This window comes from Numida meleagris, chromosome 4 (genome assembly GCF_002078875.1).
Source record: "Numida meleagris isolate 19003 breed g44 Domestic line chromosome 4, NumMel1.0, whole genome shotgun sequence".
Classification (NCBI taxonomy): domain Eukaryota; kingdom Metazoa; phylum Chordata; class Aves; order Galliformes; family Numididae; genus Numida; species Numida meleagris.
In genome coordinates, this window is record NC_034412.1 from 44470080 (window position 1) to 44497245 (window position 27166).

Genomic DNA, 27166 nt, shown 5'->3' on the forward strand with positions numbered 1-27166 from the left:
TCCCCCTTCCTGCTGACAGCCCCTCAGGCCAACTGGCCACACACCAAACTCAGACTGCATGGAACTAAGAAGGAAAATGCTCTGCCACCACTGAACCTTCACACTACAGACTGCAGCCGAGATGGGATGGGAGTGCGCAGCCTCTCAGATGGACCATCTGAAGTCTTGGTTGGAAAGAACAGAGGGGGGAAGATGGGAGAAAAAGGCCTAAATGGCCCACTAAGGACCCCATGAAGAGAGAAAGGGCAGGGTGGCTACTCAGAAACTAGCAAGAATGTTGGAGATGGATACAGCATTCACCAAAGGACACTGGAGAGCTAGGATTCTCCAAACAGTGGCTGTAAAAGTGGGATGAAAGGAAAATAGCTGTGGCCACCAAATCCTTTTGAGACAGAGGTGAACACACAGCTGTGTCTTAACTTCTGGTACTGGTCACTCTGTGGTCTGTTTTCTTACCTGCAGAAAGTTGTTAAGCTGGTTCTTGGACTTCTCCATGAACTTCTGATCTATGGATTTGAAGGGCAGTTTGCTGAGCGAAGGCAACTGAACTTTCTTTAATGATGGAAAGCACTGTGGGAGAAAAGACAGCTCACTTACTGTGCATATGCAGAAAAACACAACAGTGGTGCCAGTTCTAAATGGACATGAGACTCAGTAGTCTCATCTGCCTTCCATATCCTATTCAGCATGGTGAAAAACACTTTCCCTTACCTACTCACTGTGGGCTGACACAACTAAACCTCTGCACAACTCCCAACACCATCATTATCAATATTTGACAAGACAGAAAAATTACAGCAAATTAAGAGGAAATCTCCTCTTTGTTCCAGAAGACTGTCACTTTCAATACCTCCCTGGAAGCCAGCGATGAAATTTAGTTTTTAGAACAGCGACGGGTGCAAGTGCATTATTTGGATGTTGGGTCACTTCACTAAAACAATCATTATTAAGAAAAAAAAGTATAAATAATTCTATGAGCATTTGGCAGAGGCCAGATGTGTGGATAGTGAACCTAAAAAGGGTAAAAGCCAAAAGACTAGACTAAAAACTGGTCATATTTTTGTGCTGTTTTCAGTGTTTGCTTTTTTCCCTCTCCATATACGACCCTGACAACTTTTAGCAACCTGCATCCTCTTGCTGGCTTGAGATTCATACCTCACTGAGCTTCCGGTGTAGGTTCTGAAACTCACTGAGCTTCCTGGGAACAGTCCAATTCTTAGTTTCAGCTCCACCGACTTCTTGTAAACTCACCAGGACAGAGTAACAGGGCACTTGTTCTCCATTCTCTTCTAAAACCTTATGGGGGAAAACAAAGAAGCCAACAAAAATACAGATAAGATACAACTCTGAAACAGCGGAACAATTTGTGCTGTCAGATTGGCTTGCAAATTCACTCACCATCACTGCAGAAAATTTAAGTCTCTTTGTAGAGGTGACACATCAGACAATCTACAGAAAACTCCAACTGAAAATCATACCAAAATCTCAAGTGCTTGTCTTAATATACAGGCAAGTAACAGAAAGGTGACTACAGGTGACTACACCATTCTCACCCCACCTGTTTGAGGAAAGTAACCATACATATATATTTTTTTTTAAGCTTTCCAGGCTTTATTATTTTTTTTTTTAAAGAATACTTAACTAATTCAGTTAGAAAAAGAATATACTCTAAAATTCCTGGAATTATGACATGTTTTCTGAGAAGCCTGTGGAAGTCTGACAAGCTTAATGCCTATGACAGGTGATTTGAAGAGCTGCTGCGACACCAGTGCAGAAGGTACACAGTTAAAATATATCTGCATCTTGCACTGTTGCTGAGCTGCACCAGGAGAATACTCTCAGCATGCACTCTTCCTGTATCTGCCCATGGAAACTAGGAAACCCTATCTGACTGCTGAGTTTTGCATCTCTCTAGAGAAAAGGTGCAGCAGCATCCTGACAGAACGCAGAGCACTAGCTTCAACTTCCAAAAACGTGCTGGGTTCCAAGTGCAGTTATTTGCAGAACTGCTTTCCTGCTTTCTCAGTCAGAACACTGAGAAAAGAGCTGCTTGAATAGCAGCCTCCAGCACGTGGCTCAGAGGGACCGGAGTCTGCCAGGAAGGCCCCCACCCTTTCTACTCTGAGCTAGACTGGATTTGTGTTTGCAGGTGACTTGCAAACATCTCCTGGCAGCTATTTTTGAAAAATGGGAGATCAGTGCTGGAAATGCTGATCTGAGCAATTTACTCTCAGACATAAAGCACCCGCTTTCTGGGTATCCTACTCTAGTCCCTTGAAACTGCAGTACCATTAAATTTTGTAATACAAAGTGCAGAAAGCATGCATCTTTGAGGCATACCAGAGAGAGAACTGTGCTCAAGTGTAAGAGCATGGTATTAGAGCACAGGGCAACTCCAATGAAAAACTGTGCTCTTAAGACAGCAAATCAGTTTACCCAATGCCAAACCCTGTTCATATATATATATATAGGGTTTATATATACATATATATATATGTATATATAAAGGTGCTTTAATAACTCCATTACAACAGAGTCTGAGGACTGGAAATCTTCCTATATGTAATACAGTAATCACTTGGGAAAGAAAGGAGTTCACAAGAGGTAATTTTTTTCCCCCCAAGGAAATACAAAGTATACACGTTGTACACAAATGTAAAAGGAAAGCATATGCAATCTTTTTTATTCTTCTCTTTCTACAAGTTCGAGCTGCCCCAGAAGATAAAGTCTCACAAAAACCACACCTCGCCTGAGATGATGAAGGCTTTCCACATGCCGAGATTCTCGCACCACCAGTCTGTTCTCGCAATGTGCAACTGAAGGTCGTTGTGCTCTCTCTCCATCAGAGTGATCTCATCCTTCAGCTTAGAAACAATCTGCAGAGGAAGATTTACCAATTACCACTGGGAAGAGAAAGCTTAGATGGCACATCTAGTCATGTTTCTGAGGCCACTTTTCAGAAAGGCAAAAACTTGCAAAAGATCAATTTACGTGCAAAAGAAAATCACAACTGTAGACTCGTACAATACGTTAACCTCAAAGATCAATCCCAATACTAAAACGAAAAACACATCAGCAAGGCTGTCACACTCTCGGGATGAAAGAGGTACGTTAGATAGGATTATTTATTACACAATTTACATATTATACGCTTTATTCAAACTTGAAATTGTGATTACTGCAATGCCACCTACTGAAGGCATATTCCCTACCGTTTTCCCATTTCAGATACTCACAATGAGACAGAAGAGTTTGGGAATAGATTACGTTTCCAGGAATACAGCTATAGTAATGTTTACCCAAGTAGCTACCACTTAATTCATTTCAGTTTTGGAAAAGTCGAAGATTTACTCTTGTGGAAACCACACATTAAAAAAAAAAAAAAAATGTTCTCATCGGGATATAGCTCACAGCCAATCTCACAAAGGAGAAATAGCACATCTTACAATATCAGCAAAAATAACAATCCGTATCTAACTCCAGGAGACAGTATCTAGAAAGAGTGGAAGTATACATAAAATGTGGCATCAGAAACACAGTGGAAGCAGCTGACGATTTTTTAATAATATGATATACCACCCCATCACATTTATGAGCCTTCAATGTACAACTTGTACCACAGGGGCATATCCTAGCAGCAGATTGTACAGAGCAACAGTAACCATCTTTCTCACAGTTTGTCTGGTAGAAGGCAGGAGATCATCTACACGACAGATCCATAAAAGCCCTCCTACAAATATCTAACAATCAGGATACGTATATATATATGTATTTATATCATAGCATAACCAAGGCTGGGAAAGACCTCCAAGACCATCCAGTCCAACCATCCCCCTACCACCAGTGTTTTCACACTAAACCACGTCTTATATATAAACACACACGTGTATATACGTAAATATACCAATATCGTGTTCACTACTGGTATAGATCCACTGGGAATACAAAATACTCGAACACGTTAACATCAAGAAATGCCTCCACCTCTACCAGGAGTTCAGTAGAAGTGAGAGGGACTTCAGCTCAATGCAGCCCTGTTTCACGTCAGTATTTGTGTGATACAGCTTCGCTTTGCAAGTACTAGGAAGCGCTCTGGGAAACATGAAGTTTTTGTGTTGCTGCTGAGGAGAAGACTGAACTCTAGAAAGAACGTGGCTGTTGCACATTTCCAGTGGTTCCTGCTTGATGAGATGGGACCAGACTCATAGACCTGAGGAGACAGAACTTGTGCTTCAGACATCAGAGACAGGCACATGAGAAGCGGCACCTCAGCCGCACAAAGGTCTTGCTTCCTTGCATGGCATAAGCCTTGTACATACACGGCACTGCCTGAGACTGCACGTGTGACATTCAGTCAATCCATCTCATCCTCTTCCATGTCATCCTCACTGCTCTTCATGTTCCAGAGAAAGAAGTGAAAATCAGACTCCTCTCTACAGAGCACTTTCTTTTAAATCTAGCAGTATCTGCCCTGAAACTCAAGTGAGCAGTTTTTGCCCTTGGCCAGCTGGCACCCGAGGCGCACAGGGCTACAGGCCTACATGCTTTGCACGGGTCTCACAGCAAAAGCATTTCAAAAAGACAAAACTAACAACCCAGAACAGCTTAAGATTTAAAGGAGCATTACAAAATGTGCTTACAACTGTGAAACTTCATGCAAAATTAAAAAAAAAAAAAAAGAAAGCCCTTGTGACAGCACAGGATGGCTGTGGAGCTGCTGGAGCGGTCCAGAAAAGGGCCACAAGGATCCTCAGAGGGCTGCAGCACCTCTCCTATGATGCAAAGTTGAGGGAGTTAGGCTTGTTCACCCCAGAGTAGAGCAGGCTGAGGGGAGACCTTCTTACAGCCTTTCAGTACTTGAAGGGAGCTTACAAGCAGGAGTGAGACCAACTTTTCACATGGTCTGATAGTGACAGGACCCCAGGGAGTGGATTTAAACTAAAAGAGGAGAGACTTAAGTTAGATGTTAGGAGGAAATTCTTTACTCAGAGTGGTGAGACACCGGCACAGGCTGTGGAGGGGACAGAGGGAGCGAAGCTGGCCAGTGTGGCCTCCAAGGCTACTGCTCACACCCTGCTTTAGAGGTAACTGTCCCTGAAGCAATGAGAATGAGTAGGCTGTCAACTTCTGTTCAGACCAGCATTGCTGCACTCGCCCCTTTGTGAAGTAAGGAAAGAAGGTACGAAGAACCCAGCCCTGAGCCATGGCACAGGCCCATGCCATTTCAGACATACCCCCAGAACTTTAGGCTGATGAAAGTATGCCCTGCATCTTTCTTCTGACTCCTTATAAGGGAAATTAATCACTTTCAATGGATCTTTTGTTCCCTTATTTAAGCAAGCCCATTGCACGTTTGGACACTGTGACATGCTACTTCCAAGCCAGCAGAGGGAGCAGCAGCTAACGAGCACAGCCCTACGCTGCAGCACTGCAGATGCAGCAGGGACACAGAGCCAGCTGCCACAAACAATTGATTATACAGATGTAAGTGGGCAGAGATGCAAGGAAAAAATCCAGTTTGCTGTGGACAGGGCAGCACGACTATGGGAGAGAGGTCATTATGCTATGACAAACAAGATCTCAATCACATCTGCAGTTGTATCGACAGTAGCTTAAAAAATGGAAAAAATAAGCAGTTATCACCAAGCTCTGATTGCACTTTTAAAAACAAGATGAACAGAAAAGGTGTCAGACTTGTCCAGAAAGGGCCTGATATGACTGGATATTACATAAACAAACACATAATAGAAATAAAGGACTCGAGACAACCAAGGTACTCACCTTTTTATTGGGTTTTGGTGAATTACATATGGAATTTAGAGCCTGTTTCTTATACTTAAGCTTGTCATTTAGTTGGCGAAGCTTATTCACAGCATAACTGGCCTGTTCATTAATTCTTGTACTGCATTCTTCAGTAGCTTCTCCACAACCTTGGCTCTAGGAATAGAACATGAGGGTGACTGCATCATTAAGGTGAGAAAAGGAGAAATTTCTTATTTGTTCCAAATGCATTTCATGCGCAAGAACACTTCTTCATACAGATAAACATGTAGGTCTAATGGCTTATTAGTATAATAGATCCTAACGTATACCTCAAACATCAGATCCAATATGAAACGTAAGAAAAAAATGTCAAATTATCATTTATACTAAAGCTCCATGAAACTCTTCCAAATGAAAATGACCTTCGAGCTAAGGCTTCGGTGTAAGCGACAGGAAGAATCAAAATTTCTTTTAAAAGCAACAACAGCTTAGTAACTCAATATTCAGAGCCAGATAGGAAAGCAAACACTCAACCCTGAGCTGGAAGGTAATGACACAAGGGGAAAAAAAAAAAACAGAGCTCTAACACATAGTCCTGCCTCCAACAAACCTTCACAAAACAGATTTACCAGCCTGTAGAACCAGCTAACGACATCCTTTCTCTTCATAAACAGATTTTACTGCTGTTTTTAGAAATGCTAATAAAAAACGTGTCAAAAGCACATATGCGTTACCTAAAATCAGAAATCATTTTTCTCATGCTCACTCAAACAAACCAATTTTTCCATCTGCTGTACTGCAAGCACGTAGAAAAAAATGCAGAACTTCACACCTTTCAGTGACTTCCTCTTTAACACCTTCTGACATTAGCCTTAACCTCCCTCTTCTTATAACTCCTCAAATAGGAATGAAGAGGCTGAGATCCGGCAAACAGCACTGCGATGCAGCCACCATCGGCAATGCCATCCACAAAAATCTGAGGTTTGCCTGTGAATGGATCTTAATTTTGTTCGTGGGGTTACGTTCATCCCACCAATAAGGGAAAGATTTCTGCGTTATTTAATGATAATTCCACTAAATAGGTTTCACCTCAGTTTAGCATAAAGCTAACAGAAGGAAATCTGAGTTTACATCTTAGTGAAATAAGTTTGAGAAAGGATACACTGGCAGCAATAATTAACCTCCACAGTCTGATCCTCCTAAAGGAGGGTAATGTAAAGCAGAAATCGGGAGCTCTAGGCTAAGAAATCCATGCCCTTTTCCAGCTCTGCCTTTGTCTCCTATGTGGCTGAGCAAACATTAGCTGCATGCCCTGTCCTCCCGTCTGTTCTGCGTGATCTGTAAACTCAGGGAGCCAGAGACTGCTTCCAAGCACACATACGGAGCTTAGCTCACAGCTTCTTATTGTCTCCTGGCACTACAATAATACAAATAATAAATATTAGCAATGCTGGACTTGATTCAAAACTCCGCTGACCATAAACTAAACACTTGCACCTACAGGGAAGCACAGACGTCAGAAAGAATCAGGAATACTAGTTTCAACAGCGAAGAGTTGGCAGCTGCTCACAGCAAGTCTGGCTCCAGTCACCGAAGGACTGCATTTAATTACAAAGCAGTGAGGCTCTGCTCCCAGAGGGAGGCTCTAAGATCCCTCATTAAATGATTCTGAGTCTTTCAGCAGAAAAACACTGCCGAATGCAAGTTTGTCATAAAACGCTATATTACAAGATAGCAAGTTACCTCCATTAAAATGACCAGATTTATCAAATAAACGAGATGCAGGTTAGATATTAGAAGGAAGTTTTTCACTCGGAGGGTGGTGACGCACTGGAACAGGTTGCCCAGGGAGGTTGTGGATGCCCCATCCCTGGAGGCATTCAAGGCCAGGCTGGATGTGGCTCTGGGCAGCCTGCTTAGTGGTTTGCAACCCCGCACTCAGCAGGGGGGTTGAAACTCGATGATTTTTGAGGTCCTTTTCAACCCAGGCCATTCTATGATTCTATGAAAGCTGAGACCATAATGGATTGTGCTGCTTTCACCTGATCTCCACTGCACAACTTCCATTTTCACTAGATCTCCAGAACACAGGCTTGGGACTCTGCAGTGATCTGCTACGCAGACTTGTTCTGTTTACCTCTGTGTCTTTACTTGTGACCCTTTAATGGAGCTTTGTCCACAATACAAACAGTGACAGCAGATGAGAAGGAAGAGCTTGTTCCATGAGCAGCAGGATCAGCAGAGCATACCCTCGCCTGGTTTGATCTTCTCACATTCCATCAGGGCTCATGCTTGTGCCCTCCGTGCAGAAGGGCACTACAAGGCTTTTACCCCAACAGATAAATGAATAGAAACCTAAGACACACAATTCCCACAGTGCTCCAGAAAGCGTAGATATGGACCACCAAAATCCAAATCAACCCAAAACCAGCCAGTACTTGCTAACCACATGGAACCTCCCAGGCATACCAAAGCCTCACCTGTGGTCTCTTGTACACAGGGGGAAAACAGGCTGTTGCTAACTAGTACCTGCTATTTTCACCCACATTTGAAAGGCTATTGGAAGCTTCCAGGAACAATTCTTTATAATTCATTCTCACCCCAAATACCCTGAAGCCTGCCACAGAGCCGTTAGGATTGCTCTCTCTGATGATGCTCTAACAGCACATGCAACTTCACACTTCACTTGTGATTAAAAGCAGAAAAACTTCAACCATATAAAAAAAACGGCCATATTTTAGTCTTTAAGGTTTCACAGTGAACACAGCCTTCAAAAGGTACACGGTTAAATACGTGCCACAAGAGGAAGCACAGACGATGCCGATGTCCAAAATCTAATTGTTTCAGCAGTAAATATTATCTGACAGGCAGTTCAGTCCTAAAGCATGGTGTCAGTTCTCCTTGAGAAATGGAGATCATCACTGATGAGAATGATTAGACTCTAATAAAATACATGAAAAGAATTAGAAGGACAGAGCTTAGAACAGAAAGTGCTGCGCAAAAAGAGCAAAAGCATTTCCTCCAAGCCCCAGCCATTGCCAAGAAAAGGGCAGGATATTCCTGACATACCTACCACTCGGAACACACAGTTGGATCAGCCATAAAAAAAGAAAGCAGGTCTCGAATCCTTTGTCAAGGAAAAGGACTCAGGAAGAAATGAACAATAAAAAAAAAATTGATCAAGCTCTCAAAATCTGTATGGGAAGTAATTTCTTTACAACAGCTCATCTTTGAAGATTTGCTGACAAAAGAACTACAGAGACTACAACAGCTCATCTGAAAAAGCGGAAGTAATATTTAAACAGTAAGCAGGAAAGCCTTAGGTTTGGAAATAACTGCTTCTAAATGCTTAGGTTGGCATCAGCGCCTCTGGATTCTGCTGGTTTTTTTTTTTGTCAAAAACTGAATCTAAGTGAGAAGAATGGGAGCAGAATCCAGAGCAAGAAACTGAGCAAGTCCATATGTAAAACAAAGATATTAGTGCCATCCTGAAGTGTCAGCCTAAGTGAAAGATGCTCACCAGCCTGAGAGATGCTCTTATCAAAGTGTTGTTGGATCTAAATAACTGGTTGCCCCAATGTGACTGATTTAGAGAACCCACTGGCAATGCCTGCCACAAGAAAGCAGCTGTTGGGTTACTGCTCGGCATTTGGAATGCTCTGTTTCAGTATCTCCAGTTGCAGTGCTATTGTAATCAGTTTATTCTTCCAATACACCCTATTGATTTGTTTCATAAGTTAATAAAAAGCACTAAGATTCTATTTTTTCCATTACTTTTCTCTTCCCTTTTTGCAACTTCAGTACCTACTTAGAACTAGCACGCGCGAGGGGGGCAGGAATGGAGAGCATCCAAGAGAAATCTACAAAATCAGTGAGGCTTCCTTGACTGAAAAATGAAACAGCTGAGTTTGTACGAAGTATACTGCATTCTGCGGTACTAAAAAGCAAAATGAAAGATAAGGGAATACAGAAGCCTTAGAAATCCAAAAAAAGTACTTTCAACTAATTTCAAGTTATCAGCTGTTTTGTACCACTTTGACCCAGAGATTGCCAACACTGAGTTTATCCAAGGAAGCTACAGAAGTAATGATATTTATGAACATATCAGGAAAAAAAAAAAAGAAACCCAAAGCTCAAGGTCAGAAGATGCTTCCACATACTTCATGCAGGATCATCTCCAGCTCACTGTAACCAAGCAATGTTGAAAGAAATTGTCCATGTGACTCACCACTTCATCTTTGTCCTCAGCAGTTACTTGGACAGAACATCTTTCTTCTTCCTTCTTGACTGATCTCTCATATAAATCACTGACGATAAATGAGGGGTAGTATCTGTCCTTCAGAGTTTCATAAACATCTGCCTGAATTCTGTAGAATACTTCTATGCCTTTATTACCCACAAGACTTTGCTCTATTTCTTTATAAAGCGACTTTTCCACAGGTATTTCTCTGCTTTCCACAAAAAAATTCTGGTAAATGTCACTCACCAGCTGAGGTATTTCAGCCTGCAAAGCAAGGAGGGAGAGAGGGAGAAGAGAATAATAAATAACATTCACAATACCAGGATGGCTCTAGATCCAGCTGCATAACTTGGTGATCGAGCTGATTTCGTGCCCAGATGAATGAGCACATTTGTGAACCTCTTACTGAGGTCGGGCACTCTGCCTGTGCACCTGTGCAAAACAGTCCATTTCACAAGGTAAGCACTGATATTTGTTAAGTGAAGAAACAGCTGTGTTCTAAAATTATCAAAGCTTCCACACCCATTGCTTTTAAAAGCACACCAGAGACACGTGTACCAGTACAGGAAGCTGGGTATTTCTAAAACACAAAACCAGTCTTCTATTGCCCACTTTCTTTCTGGCAGAGAGGGAAATTAGTACTTTTGCCTAGAAGGTTTTTTTTTTTTTTTACAGGTCATGTTGCTACATAAAAAAACCACAGTAAACTATTGTCACTATCAACAAAGAAGTCTACAATTTTTAATTGCCATATTATCCCCAAACATTAAGAAGCTAAAAAACAGTCCTAAATTGCTCAGTACCCATCCTATAGTATTGCTATTTTAAAAGCAAGCACATATTCTGGTTCATATACGAGCCACGTGGACTTGCAGTTTTTCCCACCTTGTTAGCACTCCTCAGGTTCTCCACAGACTCCCACAGATCAATCAAAGCCACCTTATCCATTCTGTCCATATAGATTCGAAAATGCTCTCGGTATGAAGGGTTGGCCAAAATTTCTTCAAACTGAAGAATCTGAAGAGAAACAAGTGTAAAACCTCTGAAAATACCTACCTGGCACCAAACAGCAAATCTTCATCGTTGGTCTAGATTAGGGTAACTAAGGTAATCAAACTATGCTTCCAAGGTGAACATCCCAAGAACCTGAATTCTTTCACTCACTGCCCACAGGTTTTTAAGTAGTTCAGCCACATTTTGTGAACAGAACTTAAGACCTGCAGGGGATAACATTATGTTTATGTCCTCTTGTTATCCAAAACATGGGAAACAACTCAAAAAAAAGACAACTGGTTGCAGTTTGCTCATCTTCTGCTCTGAAAAGTTTACATTCTTTCTTTGTTACTTATAAATCACAATGACAACTCTGGATTTGGAGAAAGGCAAATGTTAGTCACTACCCTTTCATTTTAAGGAATAACATTCTTCTCAGAAACAGAGTCACCTCCCCAATTTCTCTCCCCCAAAGCAACATCCATCTCCAATTGGAGGAGGCTTCTAGATGGGATAATTCAGTCTTTTAAATTTCAAAATGGTGTTCTTAGGTAAGTCTGTCTTAGAATGCCTCAAATAATCCCCAAATGTTTTTTCTTCATATCATTACAATGAATCACAAACAGTAATTCATTTACTCACAGACACTACATCTCTAATTAATTTTGATAGTCAGGGCTTCATTTTGAGCTCACTCGACTTTCCTCAGTTTGCTACCTGATATGGAAGCCCACTCCTGCCACAAGACACGCCATCTTCAGCCAACAGCAAAACAGGAATTCCAGCTCTCTTTCTTTATAAGCCCACATGCCATACCACCACTTACCCTGACATTACACGATTTTACATTCCAAAGCTCAGAAATCACAGTGAAAATCTCACTAGTCACCAGCTAAATCAGTAGCTATCCAAGGACCGTGGTGGAAGCAAGCTCTTCCACAGGAGTTTAAACCTAGTCCTCACCAGTATCATTACTAACACAGACTGCCTGTGCCTTAAAACACTGTCAGATGGCTTCTGGGTGGAATTTTCTTCAGTACTTTACAGCAACTCTTACAATTCGCGGATCATAGCTACACTAAGGAGATGCTGCAGCTCCACAGACTAAATGTCACAGACGTGGCCATGATTATTTGTATTCTGTACAACAGCCACAAACAAGCTATTTGCTAAATGAACACAGACAAGAAGAACTCAATTAAGTTACCGCAGAGCTGTGCAAGTAGCATTGTGTGTGCAATGTGTGCAATTTCTAAGAAAAAGGTCCAGGAGAAGATTAGAAGAGATGCTTTATATATTACACTAATTAAAACTCCATTCTCTGGAAGCAAGTCTAACGCCCAGGGCAGAGTGTAAATCAGTATCAGAGCTACTGACAGTTCAGATTCAAGTGGTAGCTGCATGTATTTGTTTGTTAGTTTTAAATATACAATTATAATTCACACATCTGGAATAATGAACTGTAAGAAATGTGCAATATCTATACAATCTTGTGACTTGTACATACTTATGAAAAAGTGACACTTTTGTAATTATCTTCTGCTATGAAAGAAAAGGTATTTCAAAGCATGTCATTTTTGTTTCTTAAATCTGTAACAAGAAAACTGACAACTCCAAATAGTCCATCTTCACATTTAAAACTGTAATCAGAACATACATTATAGCCTTACCAGCACAGCTATTACTGCCCTAAAACCACAAGAAAGGTGAAGCAGAACGCAGAAATGAAAGCAAAATATGCATTTAAGCCACTAGTCAATTTGTTCTTTATTCAGCTAGTACCAAACATTCCTCAAAGTTAATGATGTATTCAAGCTCCTGTACTACACTTACATAAAACAATAATTCAAAACACTATCAGTAAATGCCTGTTTCTGACCTACTTCATACACGTTAAAGAAAGGCAACGCCTCCATTTCTTCTACAGGATCTACCTATTCTGCAGGTTAAGCGCTAGCTTAACAGAAAAGCTGTCACACCCAGGCTTCAAAGAGAAGTTAGGGATTACCAGCAGCAACTTCAGCATGAGCTTATCTGCTAAATCTCAAATGAACACCTTGTCCTGTTGCTGTGAAAATCCCAAGTATTCAACCAAAATTGCCCACGTAGCCCGGGCTGGCAGCCTTTAAGAGCTCAGACTGCAGCTACTGCAATACAGGCAGTGGATGGGAAGGAATGACAGTGAAGGCAGTCCCCCCACAAAGCCAAGCCCTGGGCATTTCACTGTGCTCCGGGAAGAGCAGCATGGCTGCTGCCTCAGATACAGTCTCCCTGAGCTTCTTTCCTGGTCACACTGCACTGGGAAAAACAGAACAGAAAAACAATTTTCCTGTTTTCTGCTCCGACATGGGTGAGGGGGAGGTTCTACAGTTTCTCTGTAGAAACATATCAAAACATATCCACAAGCAGATCAGCACTAGATCCTATCACTTCCACCGCCAATGCAATTGTCAGCAACCCCACCCAGCGCAGCTTTGCTACCTGACCCCATTTCTTGAACAATTGTATGCCACCACGTATCTATCCTGGAAAGCACAGACCCTCTCAGCAGGCCCTGGACAGTCTACTCCAAGGTGTCAGTGGCCCTCGAGGTTGTGCCACATGCCTTTTTCCCATTGGCACCACTTGCTCCATTCAACTTCAGGAAACAGCTCTGGGCTGCCTCAGCACCACCTCTGACAAACTATCTGAAATCGCTCTTGAAGGACAAGTGGAGGGTGGGGAGCTGCTCTCTTTCAAACCACATTCACGATGAACAATGCATAACTAGTAAGAAATAGAAGAAAAAGTTGCATGACAGAGAAATGTTTCACGAAGTTAAAATTATTGTAAGGATGTAACGAAACTTAGAGATGCCCACACGAAGGGATAACTTCTTTGTTCTGCCTACACATAAAGATAAAAATCTTCTATTTGGAATACAGAAATTGCTGTGCGTTGCCCAGAGGGGCAGAGTAAATTACACAAGGAAGCAACTAAACAAAATTTAGCCAGGCTAATAAGCCATGATTTTATTTTTGTAGCTGCTGACTAATGCAACAGCAATTATGCTTGGTGGTTGTTTTTTTTTTTCCTTCCATTCTTAAAGTGACGTAGAAAATGAGCAGTCAACAGTCTTAACAGAGTTCTTCCGTGGGGACTGCTCTTAATTTTGCTAGTTGCTTTCCACAAGTGTTTGCTTTTGAATAACTCAGTATTTGCAAAACCCACAGGTATTTCCTATAGTAAACATAACAAGAGGCAAAGAAACATAGCACATACATTGGTGAACTCTTTTGAAATAAAGTTGCTACCATGACCTCATCAATTCCCTGCACACAGCATGCCATCTAATCCTTTCTGATGTTCCACGGTCAGCAATATTCCAACCTGGATGATCAATGCATCTTTCCAGGTACTACAGCAATTATTTCCCAAGAGAAACAAAATATACAGCAATTAAGTTACATTTGATTCCTGGGGGAAGGGGCGATTAAGGACAGCAGCATTAAGATGAACCAGTGCTAACACGTTTAGAATGACCTTCAGGCAATACCTTCTGACTCTGAGAGCCATCACCTTCATCAGAAAAGCCATCTTCCTGTTGATCATAAGCAGGCCCTCCCAGGACCCTTATTCTCTTCTCACATTGCTTCTTTGCCACTGTCAACTGGTTAATATACCTCTTCATGTTGCGAGCTCTCAGCAGGTCAGCTTTCATTGCTGCAGTTTCTTTCCCTTTTGAATCTGAGAACAAAGTAAATCAGAAATCATCTTTTACAACACAAAAACTTAATCTCCTCAATGTCTCTGTGCCCTGTGTGATCACAGCATTTGTCATTTTGGAATCAGCTGTGCCCACGAGTACAGCTGCTGTGAAGTTCATATATGAAACAGAAGATTATTTTGAAATGTTCTCCAATGATGCCTCAAGCATTTATATAAAACAGTTCAGGAAAAAAAAAAATCAAATGTCCACTGAATGCTGATTTCTCCAACTCTCTCACCACAGTTTGCTACAAGGCAGATTCAAAACTTTTACTACGGGTTGCACATTTATCAGTTGGTATTAGGATACTACCTGTACCCGCAGCGTACAATAACTCACGGAGTGGACAGTTTATGTACCTTACTGAACATAACGATGACTGAACATAAGACAGACTAGACTCAACCCCTCCCAGCTCAGCATTCCATGTTCCCATGCGTGTCACTTGTAAATCCAAATTTCTTGAGCTTGATGCAAACAGCACAACATACAGTCTCTCCTCCAGCCTATTTGAAAAGTTGAGATGACTAAGGAAGATCTCATAATGCCCCAGCAAGACTGTAAAATTCTGTTGAGTAATGAAGTCATGTGAGAAAGTCAGCTGAATAAGGCTTGGTAATAGAAGGTATGATGTTTGTATATTGTATTTAGTTATAAAAAGACCTAAAAAACAAAGAAAAACAAAACCTAGTATACAAAGCAGATAAAAAAACCCTACTGCACTGAAATCGTGCCTGTTTTATAGCTACAGGGTACAAGTGATTCACGTTTCTACGCTAGTTTTATTGTCCTCCTGTTCAAGAAAACATTCCTGCTTTTGCAGACTGCAACGAGAGCTCTGTAGCAGAGTACTTGGGCTTGTATTCAGCTCAGGATTAATTCATGGCTCAGGGATAAATGACAGAGATGTATTCTACTATTTTTTTTTTTTGAAATATCAAATGTAGTAAAATGCTGTGGACAAAAACAGCATTCCATTTGCAGAACAGCTCCTGGAGAGAAACAACCATACAGCTAGGTCTGTGAATGCATACGTAGAAAAAGGAAACCTCTATGGAATGACTTCAAATAGGTATTTGAAATACATTTCTAATACACTGAACTGTCTTTCCTTTTAGATTTTCTTTTTTTTGCCTATTTATTTACCCTTCAAAGCCATATGTAAATACTGCATGATTTTTGCCCCTCATATACTGAGGGACAACTCCAAGTGTGTAGAGCTCCCTAAATCCCTACATATAACATGAATTTGGATATACTCCCAAAATACTTTCCTGTATTCTCAATGTCACTTCATTTGCTGCACATACTTACATATCTTGGTATGGAAGCTTCCTGATTCAAGGACTGTTAGTGTCGTATTTGCTAAGTATCACTTACATCTGAGCTGCCGTATAATAGTGAACTACAGAGATAATATTCACTGAAGCAAAAGATAAAATGAGTTTACCATGAAAGAAATAAGCCATCTGTTTTCCTGGCATGTTATCTCCACAGGGAAGTCAACAGAGCATTTAATTTAGTGTTTCAGTTCCCTGACCGGAGGTACCAGTATTACTGAGGGAAAAGGAGAACAACAAAAGGAAAAGAAGGAAGAAAACCGAAGCACAAAATAGCTCTCCCTCTCAATTTAAACATACTGACAATACAAATACATGGACAGTATATTGAAGTTGAAAGATTAAAACCCAGCATTTCCCCGCTCGACCCAACTCCAAGATGGTTTCTGGAAGTTCATAGTTCTCTCAATAGCTTAAATACTTTGGGCTCAAAATGCATACACACTGACAAGTGTAGGCCTGACAGAAGCACTGCCCAAATCCTCCTCACCTCTCCTTTCAGCTATGGTGCCCACAGGTAGACCTGCACATCCTCATCCCCTCTGTGCTAGCTGGGCTGCTACGCATCTTAGAATCATAGAATCATTAAGGTTGGAAAAGACCTTTAAGATAATCTAGTCCAACCATCTACCTTCCACCAGTATTGCCCACTAATCCATGTTCCTCAATACCCCACCTACAAGTCCTTTAGACACCTCCAGGGATTGTGACTCCATCACCTCCTTGGGCAGCCTGTGTCAACACATTACCACTCCTCTGGAGAATAAATGTTCCCTAATATCCAAGCCAAACCTCCCTAGTACAACTTAAGGCCATCAGCCCTCATCCTATCACTGCTACCGGGCAGCAGAGGTCGACCCCCACTTCATTACAACCTCCTCTTAGGGAGAGAGAGGATATTGCATCTCTGTAGAGAGCAATAAGGTCTCCCCTGAGCCTCCTCTTCTCCAGACTGAATCTTGCTCCCTTAGTCCTCTGCAGCCACAGCTGCTGCTCTGCAGAGCTGAGTTACTTTTGCTGCTCAAAAACCCACACCTTCCAAGTCCATGACCAGTGCTATATGATGACCACTCAGCCTTCTTAAAACAAAAGTACTGTTCTTAGTAAAGAACAATGCATTCTCAGAGGGTTTTAAAAGAAAACGTGTTTACTCTGAAGTCTTATCATCCTGTGATTGCAGAAGGCCTTCAGGAAAGAAAAACAATCCTTACACCACAGCCGCTTCCTGGGATGAATTACTTTCAAAAATATCTTTACACCCATAAGGAGCCACTCCATGTCAGAACCACTCGGGGGTGGAGAGCTGAAGATCTCACTGCCAACCTCCTCCTGTCAGCAGGAGAGCCTGGCAGCAAGGTCCCTCTGCCAATAAACAGGAGGCCCATGCAGAGCACTACAGTGAGCAGAAGGCTCTTTTTAATCCATCCTCTCCTATCACCACGGCACTGAAACACAAATACAAGCCTTTTCACCATTTCTGAGAATCAGTATGATCACTACCATTCAGATATCCCTGCAAAAGCCAATTAAAAGCAGAACATTACAGAAGCAGCAGCTTGCATTTACTCACACACCCTTCAGTAAGCACCAATAAAGGGAAGAGAAGCAGACATATGGTACTAACACTGTTCCACCATCATGCAAGGAAAGATTTGGACAATTTTTTACTAGCAAAACTTTACAGTTTTTGGATTATTTTCCCCCCCTTGAAAACAAACAAAAACCTGCATGTCAGCAAAATGAGACATGCATTTCCTCCACAAGCTGCACATGATTTTTCCAGTAGCAGCTAATCAGGAACTTCTTTACTGTCCCTTTCTTCCTAGAAGCAGCATACAAAAGCTTCTCATTTTAATCCAACAGTTACTCTGCAAAAATGTAACTCAAATGGAAACAAGTCTTGCTCCTTTAGAGCTTCAAAAAAGACAGATGCCTGTCACCTGGCAACAAGCACAGCAGCACTGACTCCTCCCTCCAGTCTCTGAAGGAGGGCTGCATGTGCATGACTTTGTATGCATTTCTGTAGGACTTTTTTGCAAGAGCTGAGCTCAACATACACACTGCCTACTAAATGCTAAGCTGAAGTTCTACTGAGTGTTTAGGCCACTACCATGACATTTAACAAGAACTACAAGTTTACAGAAAGACAATAGAATTGTACATCTACCTGACCACTGCAGAGCTAATCAAGAGAGTATATAAATGAGGGCATTCTCCAAATGCTTCTCAAACACAGACAGGTGTGGGGCATCAACCACCTCACTAGGAAGCCTGTTTCAGTGTTTGACCACCTCATGGTAAAGAAATGATTCCTCATGTCCAGTCTGAATCTGCCCTGGAACAGCTTGGTACTGTTCCCATACATCCTAGATCACTGTGACGTCTTGAATATCTTGAACTCTCTGTACTAGCATTGTTTGTTTGCTTTCCTCTAAAGGTTTCACAACTCCTTGGGAAAAAGTGCTACAAGTATCTTGGATGGATTCAGGATTCTTTATCAAATCTGTTATCTCAAGTCACTCATACACCGCTCCCCAGTGCAAACAAGTACTGATAAATCATTTAGGTTACACAGCTGTGTGATTTGCACATCCACAAGACAGAACTGCAGACGAGAGAACTCAGAGGTTAAAAGCAGCTTAAGTTGATTAATCAAGTATCACTCCTAATTCAAGTCTCATTCCCTTCCGTACACTCTCTCTTAGGCATGACACTGTTTTGACTTTCAAAACTTAATCTGTCAAGGAGCATAAAGGATGGTTCAAGCTATTGAAACTGTGCTAAACCCCAAATATTTCAAGCAACAGATCTAGGAGAAAGGCCTTAAAGGGATAGTATAGAGAATTTAGGCACTGATCCTTAGAAACATGTAGTGCAACATTCCCTTTCATGTCACAGTCACGGTAGCAGTATGGTAAATTTAAGCATTAAGTACGCTCTTTACAGCAGCGTAACCCTGACCACATATAGCCTCTGTGTTCCTCTTGGTCACTTCTGTCCAACTAGTCAGCCTTCCTCCTATGCTCTTTTGGCCATCACTAGCTCACACAAAGGATCTTGGGAGGAGGAAGCAGCAGCTCCTCTGTGGAACTCATTTCAAAATCACAAATGAAAACAAATCAGTCTACCATGATCAGAGTCACTTCTCCATCCACAAGAATCACACAGGCGTGGCCTCACCAGAGCTGAGGGGTGGATTCCCTCCACATATTCATGTAGGCACGGCTGTAACTCTTTAAGCACTGCCAGCAAGCTATGCAAAAATAATTGTGTATCCCTGTGTGGGGGATGGGGTGGTGGGAAGGCATAATCTAGTTTTGTCAAAATTAAGTTAAATGGCATCTGTAATGCACTGGAACGGAGAAGTAACCATTTTACTTCACCAGAAATTATCATCTTGACAAAACCCACACAACACAACCCATTCTTCCAAGTTAGTTTGGAGTCTGAGTTTCCAAAAGAAAAGTCCCTTTCTAAAGCTGAACATTCAAGCATCTTTCAGAACTACCGTACATAAGAAGCCTACCCACAGACAGTTCTGCTCCTGCGTAAGACTTCAGCTCCACTTACAAAAGCAAGTATCTAGATGCATAATGGAAATGCTCAGCAGGAGAAACCTACTGTCACTCAGCAAATTTTTTCCATTCAGAAATAAATGGGTGCTTATTCAACCTGTCTCACAATACCTGCTTGAAAAGGAACAATTTTCTCAATAAGGATGTTCTGTGGTCAGTTACAGCGCAGCGTCTGAAAAACAGTTCTAAACTGCCATGTGAGCATGGATTCTGGTCATGCTGTCACACAGAAGGTGGAGGGCAAAGAAAAGTAGAAGGTAAATCAAATAAATCCATTCAGAATATTGGAAACAGCCTGAGAAGAGATTTGCTCAGTTTTACCTGAAGACAACTACATGCCTTCATGGCTTTGATGATGATGTTTCTGTTTTAAACAGCATCCAGTAAGAAGGGTTCCCTGTAGAATTCTCTAACACAGCATCAGTAAGAGATGAAACAAAGTTTTGTCTGTTAAACTGCATGACTAGTATATCTACATTAGAGTAAAAGTCAAACTATTTCAGCAACTTACTTCGTAGCTGTTTTGTGATCATTTTTGAAGCTTTTAGAAAAATTAAGACCTACCCTTCCTTCTAGAAATGTGGGCCCTCTCCAACTCATGCCACAATGCCTGGTATACAGATTGATCCTCTTACAAAACTGCTTTCCTAGAATATAGCAAACAAACTTTCAGAAAAGCATTTGTAGTCTTCCAAAATGTAAAGGATGCACATTTTGTAAAGAAAAATGGATTTCCTAAAAATGTAGGCTCAAATTTGATTCAGTATTTCCAAGAGATTACCAAAAGGTAAGATGAAGAGAGGGTTTGATTTTGGATTTTGTTTTTCAGAAAGACGTACAAAGATGTTATTCTTCCAACCAGAGCACATGCAATTCAAGAAAAGAGCACAGTCCAAAAATATCAACAGGAAGAAACAAGGATGAGTAAAAATGCAAACCTCCTTCTACAGTCATTGCTGCAATGACCCTGACAGTTTTGGAAGAGGGTAAATAGAAGGACGGTTAGGAGAAAAAGCAAATTCTGAAAGATTCAGCAATTTTGTGCATGCGTAAATGGGGAACACAGAGTCAGCAAGCAAGATAACAGCTTCTACTTACAACGGTCTGCACAACTCCAAAAATAAATCGTTAGCACCTCTGCGAACATTAATGCTGCAGTAGGTTTCTTACTGCTCAGCTTTAGCAATGACCGAAAGCGATCCTGGACACAGAAGTTACATCACCCATCCACAACAGGCATTGTACTGTACACCTCTGAAATTATTGTCTCAGCCTTTTACAATATTTGACTCTCTCAGGGAGTCAAATGCAAAACTTACTGCTTAAAATGGATCGGATGCTTTTGTATGTTTTCCTTTGCTCTTCTGGGCTCACATGCCAGAAGATTCAAGTGATAGAAATCTGAAAAGAAAAGAGACCCTATAACATGCCATTTTTTCACTAGAGACTGTTTAATACAATGATGTTCAGAAGTACCACCTGCTTTTCTCAGAAGGCCTCAACAGCTAGACATTTTCCCAATAGGTGGCACCAACACGAGTTAAATTAAGAACTTTGTCCTTGCTGAGGGACAAACATTCCTCTCAAACACCTCTGGGTACTGGCATTAAACGCATACTTCAGTGTTACTGGATCAAGCCATACAAAGCCAGGGAACCGTAGCTCATACAAGTCAGCACGATCTGCAATGTGGCCCTCAATCTTAAATAATAAACACCTAATATTTTTTGTAAACTAAAATATTTTTAGACTCATCAATCAAGAGCAAAGGTACACACTCCTGCTCAGTCCTATTTATTGCTAGTACCACACTTGCACAGAGTTTACCTCATTTAGATAGCAGCTAGGCACTCATTGCTGCATTGTCCAGCCATGCTGCACCAACAGTTCCTCATTGTTGTTGCTGTCTTTTCTTACCAAAAACACTGTCTCATGAAAACCCCATGCCTCAAGCTGATGGTTGGCAAGACTATGTTTGCGTACAAATTTTTCTTTACATGCCCTAAGTCAACACCCAGGCACTAACAATGAAAGTACGTTCTCACAACACAACTTTGCCATCAGAAAATGGAAATAGCTACGAGTTAAGACTACCATCAGGCTGGAATCAAAGCGAAGGGATGCCCACTACACAGAAGACAATAGCTCATCTACTAGTAGAAAATTAGCAATATCACACACTGACCAGTCACACAACAACGGATAGGCAAACAGGTACTGGGGAAAGAGATTTAAGAAAAAAAATAGACTGTGTAAACACTTCCATTTTGCATAAAGCTTATACTTATAGCTATTCACCATAAAATCTAGCAGTTGCAAGGTAGTGATATGGTGCGGCATTAAGAAAGGAAAGTAAGAAATGGTGACACTATTTATGTGGTCGTCTGTTCTACGAGCATTGTTTTTTTCATGTTGTTTTTTTTTCTACTTGGCCCAAAGCTGTGCTCTGTGTATGTGTGTTTATTCCAATTTTTAAGGAAGGTACCACAGATCCTTTTTCTTTGAACTTTCTTCCAGACTCATTATCAGATTAGAAAAAACGTTTCCACCTCCTTCAAAAAGAAAACAAAATCAAGACACAAACTTCCACAAATATATCTGAACCCTCTACAGTCTAGTGGTTCCTCTGAAAGTTTTGCTGTGAACAGACTGAGACTGGAAATTCTGGGAGATGGAAGCCTTAGCAGAGAAACCAAAAGGCAAGAAATCTGCCTCAAATGCACATGAACTATAACAGGATCGTATTGTAGGCCAGTGCTGAACATACTGTTCCACGTAAGTCAAAAAAGATCATTTTCTTGAGTAACAGTTATTTAAATATAATAGCTCAGCTGGAATGGACTTTAAAAATCAAGTCCAACTCCCTGACCACTGCACGGTAAACCAGAAGTTAAAGTACATAAATGAGGGCATCGTCCAAATGCTGTTTGAATGCTGACAGGTGTGAGCATTAACCACCCCACTAGGAAGCCTGTTCCCCAGAAAGCCATAAAAATGCAGAATCAGCTTCACCCCAGAATATGTGGAACTAGATGTGTTTTGTCAGAATGAATAGCACCAACTTTTTACATCTATTCTGCAGAGCAAAGCACCTGCAGCTTCAGAAAAGCCTCTTCTCTTCAGTGCTCAGTGCATAGTTAACTGGATAACTCCAGCAAGACAAAAAAAGATCATCAGTAATTAAATGCAGGAGCCTAAACTGCATAAAAATATTCCCCAAATCAATTCTTCTCACAACAAAGACCAATGTTGCACAAATGGAAACACAGGCTTAGCAAGATTGATTTTTTCATAATGTACTCAGAGTTAACTTCCCCATTTCATTTTATTACTTTATGAAATCCATTTTTCCATTCAATTCTCACCTAAGAAACATTAATATTTCTCTTTCTGTGATGCACACTTGCACAAAAACTAATGCTAACTTCTACCTCAGTTTGGTACGATCAGTATACCTATAGGAATGCACATCTAGCTCTATTTTAGGATGTAGAAGAAACACGTATCAGTTTTGTATTTTCAGAAATTTAAGGACGGACTCCAAACTTCAGACTGAAATTCAGTTGTCTCCCTGCCAATCCCTTGCCTCCTGGGGCACCTATTTTCTCTGTTTCCGCATTATTTTTTCTTCCATTACACTTGAATCACCTGAAAGCTTTTAAGCTTTCCTATGTGACACAATGAACTAAAACCAAGATCTCTTAGTTTAGTTTAGAAACAAATCCACGCATACAATAGAATGGCTTAGGTTGGAATGGACATTAAAGTCCCCCTAGCCCCAACCCCTGCCGTGGGCCAGGTGGCCCCCACCAGGCTGCCCATGGCCCATCCAGCCTGGACTTGGGTACCTCCAGGGATGGGGCACCCGCAGCTTTCTGGGCAGCCTCAATACCCTCTGAGTAAAAAATTTCTTCCTAACATCTAACTCAAGAGTGTTCCATCTCCTGGCTTGCCTGAGCCACACTGAATGAAGAAGAATTGTCTAGGGCTGCATCTATGATGGCTACTCCAAAAGTAATGCCTCCTAATTATTTTCATGGAAACAATAAATACAAAGAGCACAATAACACTGTTTAATAGAGCAAATTCTCAGCCTCTTTTTCAACAAAGTCACCACCATTAGCTCTGCATTTTCATTAGCAATGAACAGGAGCCTGCATGCTGTGCTCATAGCAAACTCCTCAGCAGTGACGACACTGTCACCACTACTGAAATGCACTACCCACCGCTTCACTGTGCTCATACCCACTGTTTGGTCTCCAGAAACATTCAGCAAGAGTAGATGAATGTCAATGGGTGCCATTTTTTCTGCATGGAAGAATTCAGTAACACCCCTTTGCTTCACACGTACTTCCATGTCAGAAACCATTCTGTCAGACTGCCCCTCTGCTGCCATCTGACACACAGCAAGAACACGGAATGGAATACTGGTGGGAAGGTTCAACCCTCTACTGCTGTACACCACTACTATCTGCCTCCGGTGTTGTAGGCCAATGTCATAAAATAGGAGGCATTACTTTCAGAGCAGCCCTCATAAAAACTATGGGGGGGTGGGCTGCACTGTGAGCTGTGCCAGGCCACATGTGGCCCACAGTTTGGACATGCCTGATAACCTAAATCTCCCCTCTTTTAGTTTAAAGCCATCCCCCTCATCCTGTCACTATCAGACCACATGAAAAGTTGGTCCTCTCCAGCTTGTAAGCTCCCTTAACTCATACTGTCCATTGGTTTTTATTATGGTTAGGTGCATCTCAAACATATCTGTTCAAGCAAGAATTTTGTTTGATAATTTTACCATCAGTAAAATCTCTTGAAGATACACCACAGTTCTAGTACATTTTGAGAACCTTAAAAAGAAGTATATATCTTCAACATAAGCACAAACGTAAGATGCAAGTTCACATGCATTTCAAAAGGCAGATGTTGCCAAAACTCTGCAGAAGGATTTATGAGCACTCTGTACCGCAACACAAAAATGTAATACGAGTCAAAACAAAGGCTGACTGATAACTATGCTGTATCATTCCTTATTCTGTGTTCTGAAAGAACAGAGACTTTAAAGAATGGATTGTATGAATAAAAAAGAGGAAGCAAGATTCTCAGTGTATGAATTTGCAGTGCCAGAAATCCAAGATGCAGCAAGTTCTGAAAATAGAAGCAAGATAGATGTGATCTTTTTCTTGACCCATCAGCTTAGATGAGGACAGTATGGGCGGGGAGGGGGAATACACCACAGAGTTTTTGGAAGAATCAGACAAATGAAACAGAACTGAAATACTAAATGCACAGCATTCCTAAAACCTGTCTTAAAACCCCCTGTAAACTGACCTATGTATTTCTGGAGTTCAAATAGCTTTGCAAAATGAAAACAACGGATACGACTGGTACAAACAGGATTCTTACCTTTCTGCCTCTTCGCTTGGGGAAAATTGCTGATCGTGGTTGCCTGAACTATTTCCACTACAATCTGATACCTAGTTTTAAAAACAGCAGGGGATAAGGATGAAGAGGGAGGAAAGAAAAAAACCAGTGTTATTCATTATTATATATATATATTTTTTTACAGTGCATTCATTATACAACGTAATTAAGAATGAATAAAAAACACCTCCCACTCCCCCGAAAACTGGGTTGCTGCTCAGTATGTTTACAACCTAAGTAACAGTGCACATGGGGAAGAGAGCAGGGAAAAAGCTTGTCTTGAAACAAAAAGGAAAACTCCCAACTCACAGCAGTGTTCCTTTCTCTCATGTTGCCATAGCACAGACACTTACTAACGCTCAGTGAATACAATGATAAGCCATGCTCTTTAACTTGAAAAGTAAATATAAATTTACAGTAGGAAACTAGGATGGGAATTCAGTTCAAGATCAGACAGCTGTCTATTAAGGTTCTCCTAACTAGTGTACTCAGTACATACATGGAGCATACATACCTCTGAGGGGAGGAAAATGTTGTAAAGTACTACGCTCCAGGAATAATTATAAGCAGCTTGTCACCCAAATCTATACTATACTCAATGCAAAACAGCTACCACAGTTATTAAACTGAATTTTAACGTCAGTTTTGTAATGGCAAAGGAAACAACTCTGAATTAAATCTTTTACAAACCTCAATATTCTGGTCATGGAAACCTTTCCCATTTCTCTCAGTGCATTTGGTAACTGATAATACCAGTAACAAAGAAGTCTGCCAGTAAATTTAACTCATCTCTGTAGGAGTTCCCTAACCTCATCGATCAATTTAACTCCCCGATGAAGCCTAGAGTCACCTGGGAAGTCTCCTATTTCCATGACTACTTAACCCTCTGTTTAAGAGAGGACCTGTGACCCTTAGAATACATGCTCCTTCATCTGCGGTTCACCAACATTATTCATTTCTCCCCATCCTTCCTTCCTCCTGTAAATTTTCTTAGTGTTAGTTTGGAGCACCTTTGTCTCTTTGTAAGTGTACTGCTTACATTCACTTATGACTACACTGACCAGAGATTTTTTTTCTGCAGTAATCCTGATTCTACACAACCCCTTTAATTACCAAGCAAAAACTCAAGAACCCGATTTGCCTAACTAACCAGTAATTCTATGATTCCATGAAAACGCGTTTGCAAATATTTAATTTTTTTTTAACCCTATTTCCTTTTGCCGTTACTTTCTCTTGTTTCCAGCCATCACCACAGTTCTGTTCAGTAATTCAGAGGAGGAAAAGCCCCACAAGGAGCATGGTATTCAGTTGCATGAAGTCCTGCATTTAACTCCCTGCTCAGACACAGGCTTCCCAAACAATTGTGGGCAGCTCACTCAGGCTTTTGGTGCCTTGGTTCTGTCATCTGTAAAGGTGCCACTCACCTCTAAGGTTAAAAACTGTTCGAAGGTTAAAAGCACGGGACACGATTAAATTACCAAGTACCACAGAACAGACAACCAAATAAATACTGCCATATGGAAGGTGGTCCCCACGTTCACAGCTTCTTTCCTTCCAAATTTACACCCATTTGTTCACATTTCTGGTTTTACACCTTGCCATTATCAATATGGTAATACATCTTTTCTTCCGTTCCTTATTTCAAGGGTGATGCTCCAGGTTACATCCCCAAAGACACCATTTAACATGTTATTCCTAGGCCCAAACCACCACCCCAGTCACACTGGCCTGTCAGACTGCAGCCCTTTCTCTCTGGAAGTATGGCCTGAACATTCTAGCTGCACGCCCTGTGATGATAGGTGAGTAAACATCTCTGGAACTTCCAAAAGCGACATATTCACTTTATTTTTAAGAAGTGAACCATACACAACAAACTAGACCCAATCGTGGTCTCACATGTTCCTACTCTTATCTCTTCCTCAGTTCTTCATCACGTTCATCCCTTTCCCTCATATCTCAAGACAGATAAACATAAGATAACAGCCTTTCTTACCATGAATTGCGTATTGATCTTTTGCTGCTCTATTAATAACAGAATAAATAAAACATATTTTTAAAGCAGAATTAAGAAGTACCCACTGGCTCA

At 41.2% G+C, this 27166-nt stretch overlaps 1 protein-coding gene across 3 annotated transcripts in view; it reads right to left on the reverse strand.

Annotated features, from left to right (window-relative positions):
• SNX25 (sorting nexin 25) overlaps nucleotides 1-27166 on the reverse strand; it is a 67440-nt gene that overhangs the window by 8713 nt on the left and 31561 nt on the right. For all 3 annotated transcript variants that reach the window (XM_021397040.1, XM_021397042.1, XM_021397041.1), the window contains exons 6-13: nucleotides 25063-25133; nucleotides 14532-14722; nucleotides 10889-11020; nucleotides 9992-10267; nucleotides 5782-5937; nucleotides 2745-2876; nucleotides 1156-1296; nucleotides 457-570 (exon numbers count right to left, since the gene is read on the reverse strand). In XM_021397040.1, coding sequence (XP_021252715.1) covers nucleotides 457-570; nucleotides 1156-1296; nucleotides 2745-2876; nucleotides 5782-5937; nucleotides 9992-10267; nucleotides 10889-11020; nucleotides 14532-14722; nucleotides 25063-25133 — 1213 coding nt within the window. The remainder of the gene's footprint in view (nucleotides 1-456; nucleotides 571-1155; nucleotides 1297-2744; nucleotides 2877-5781; nucleotides 5938-9991; nucleotides 10268-10888; nucleotides 11021-14531; nucleotides 14723-25062; nucleotides 25134-27166) is intronic.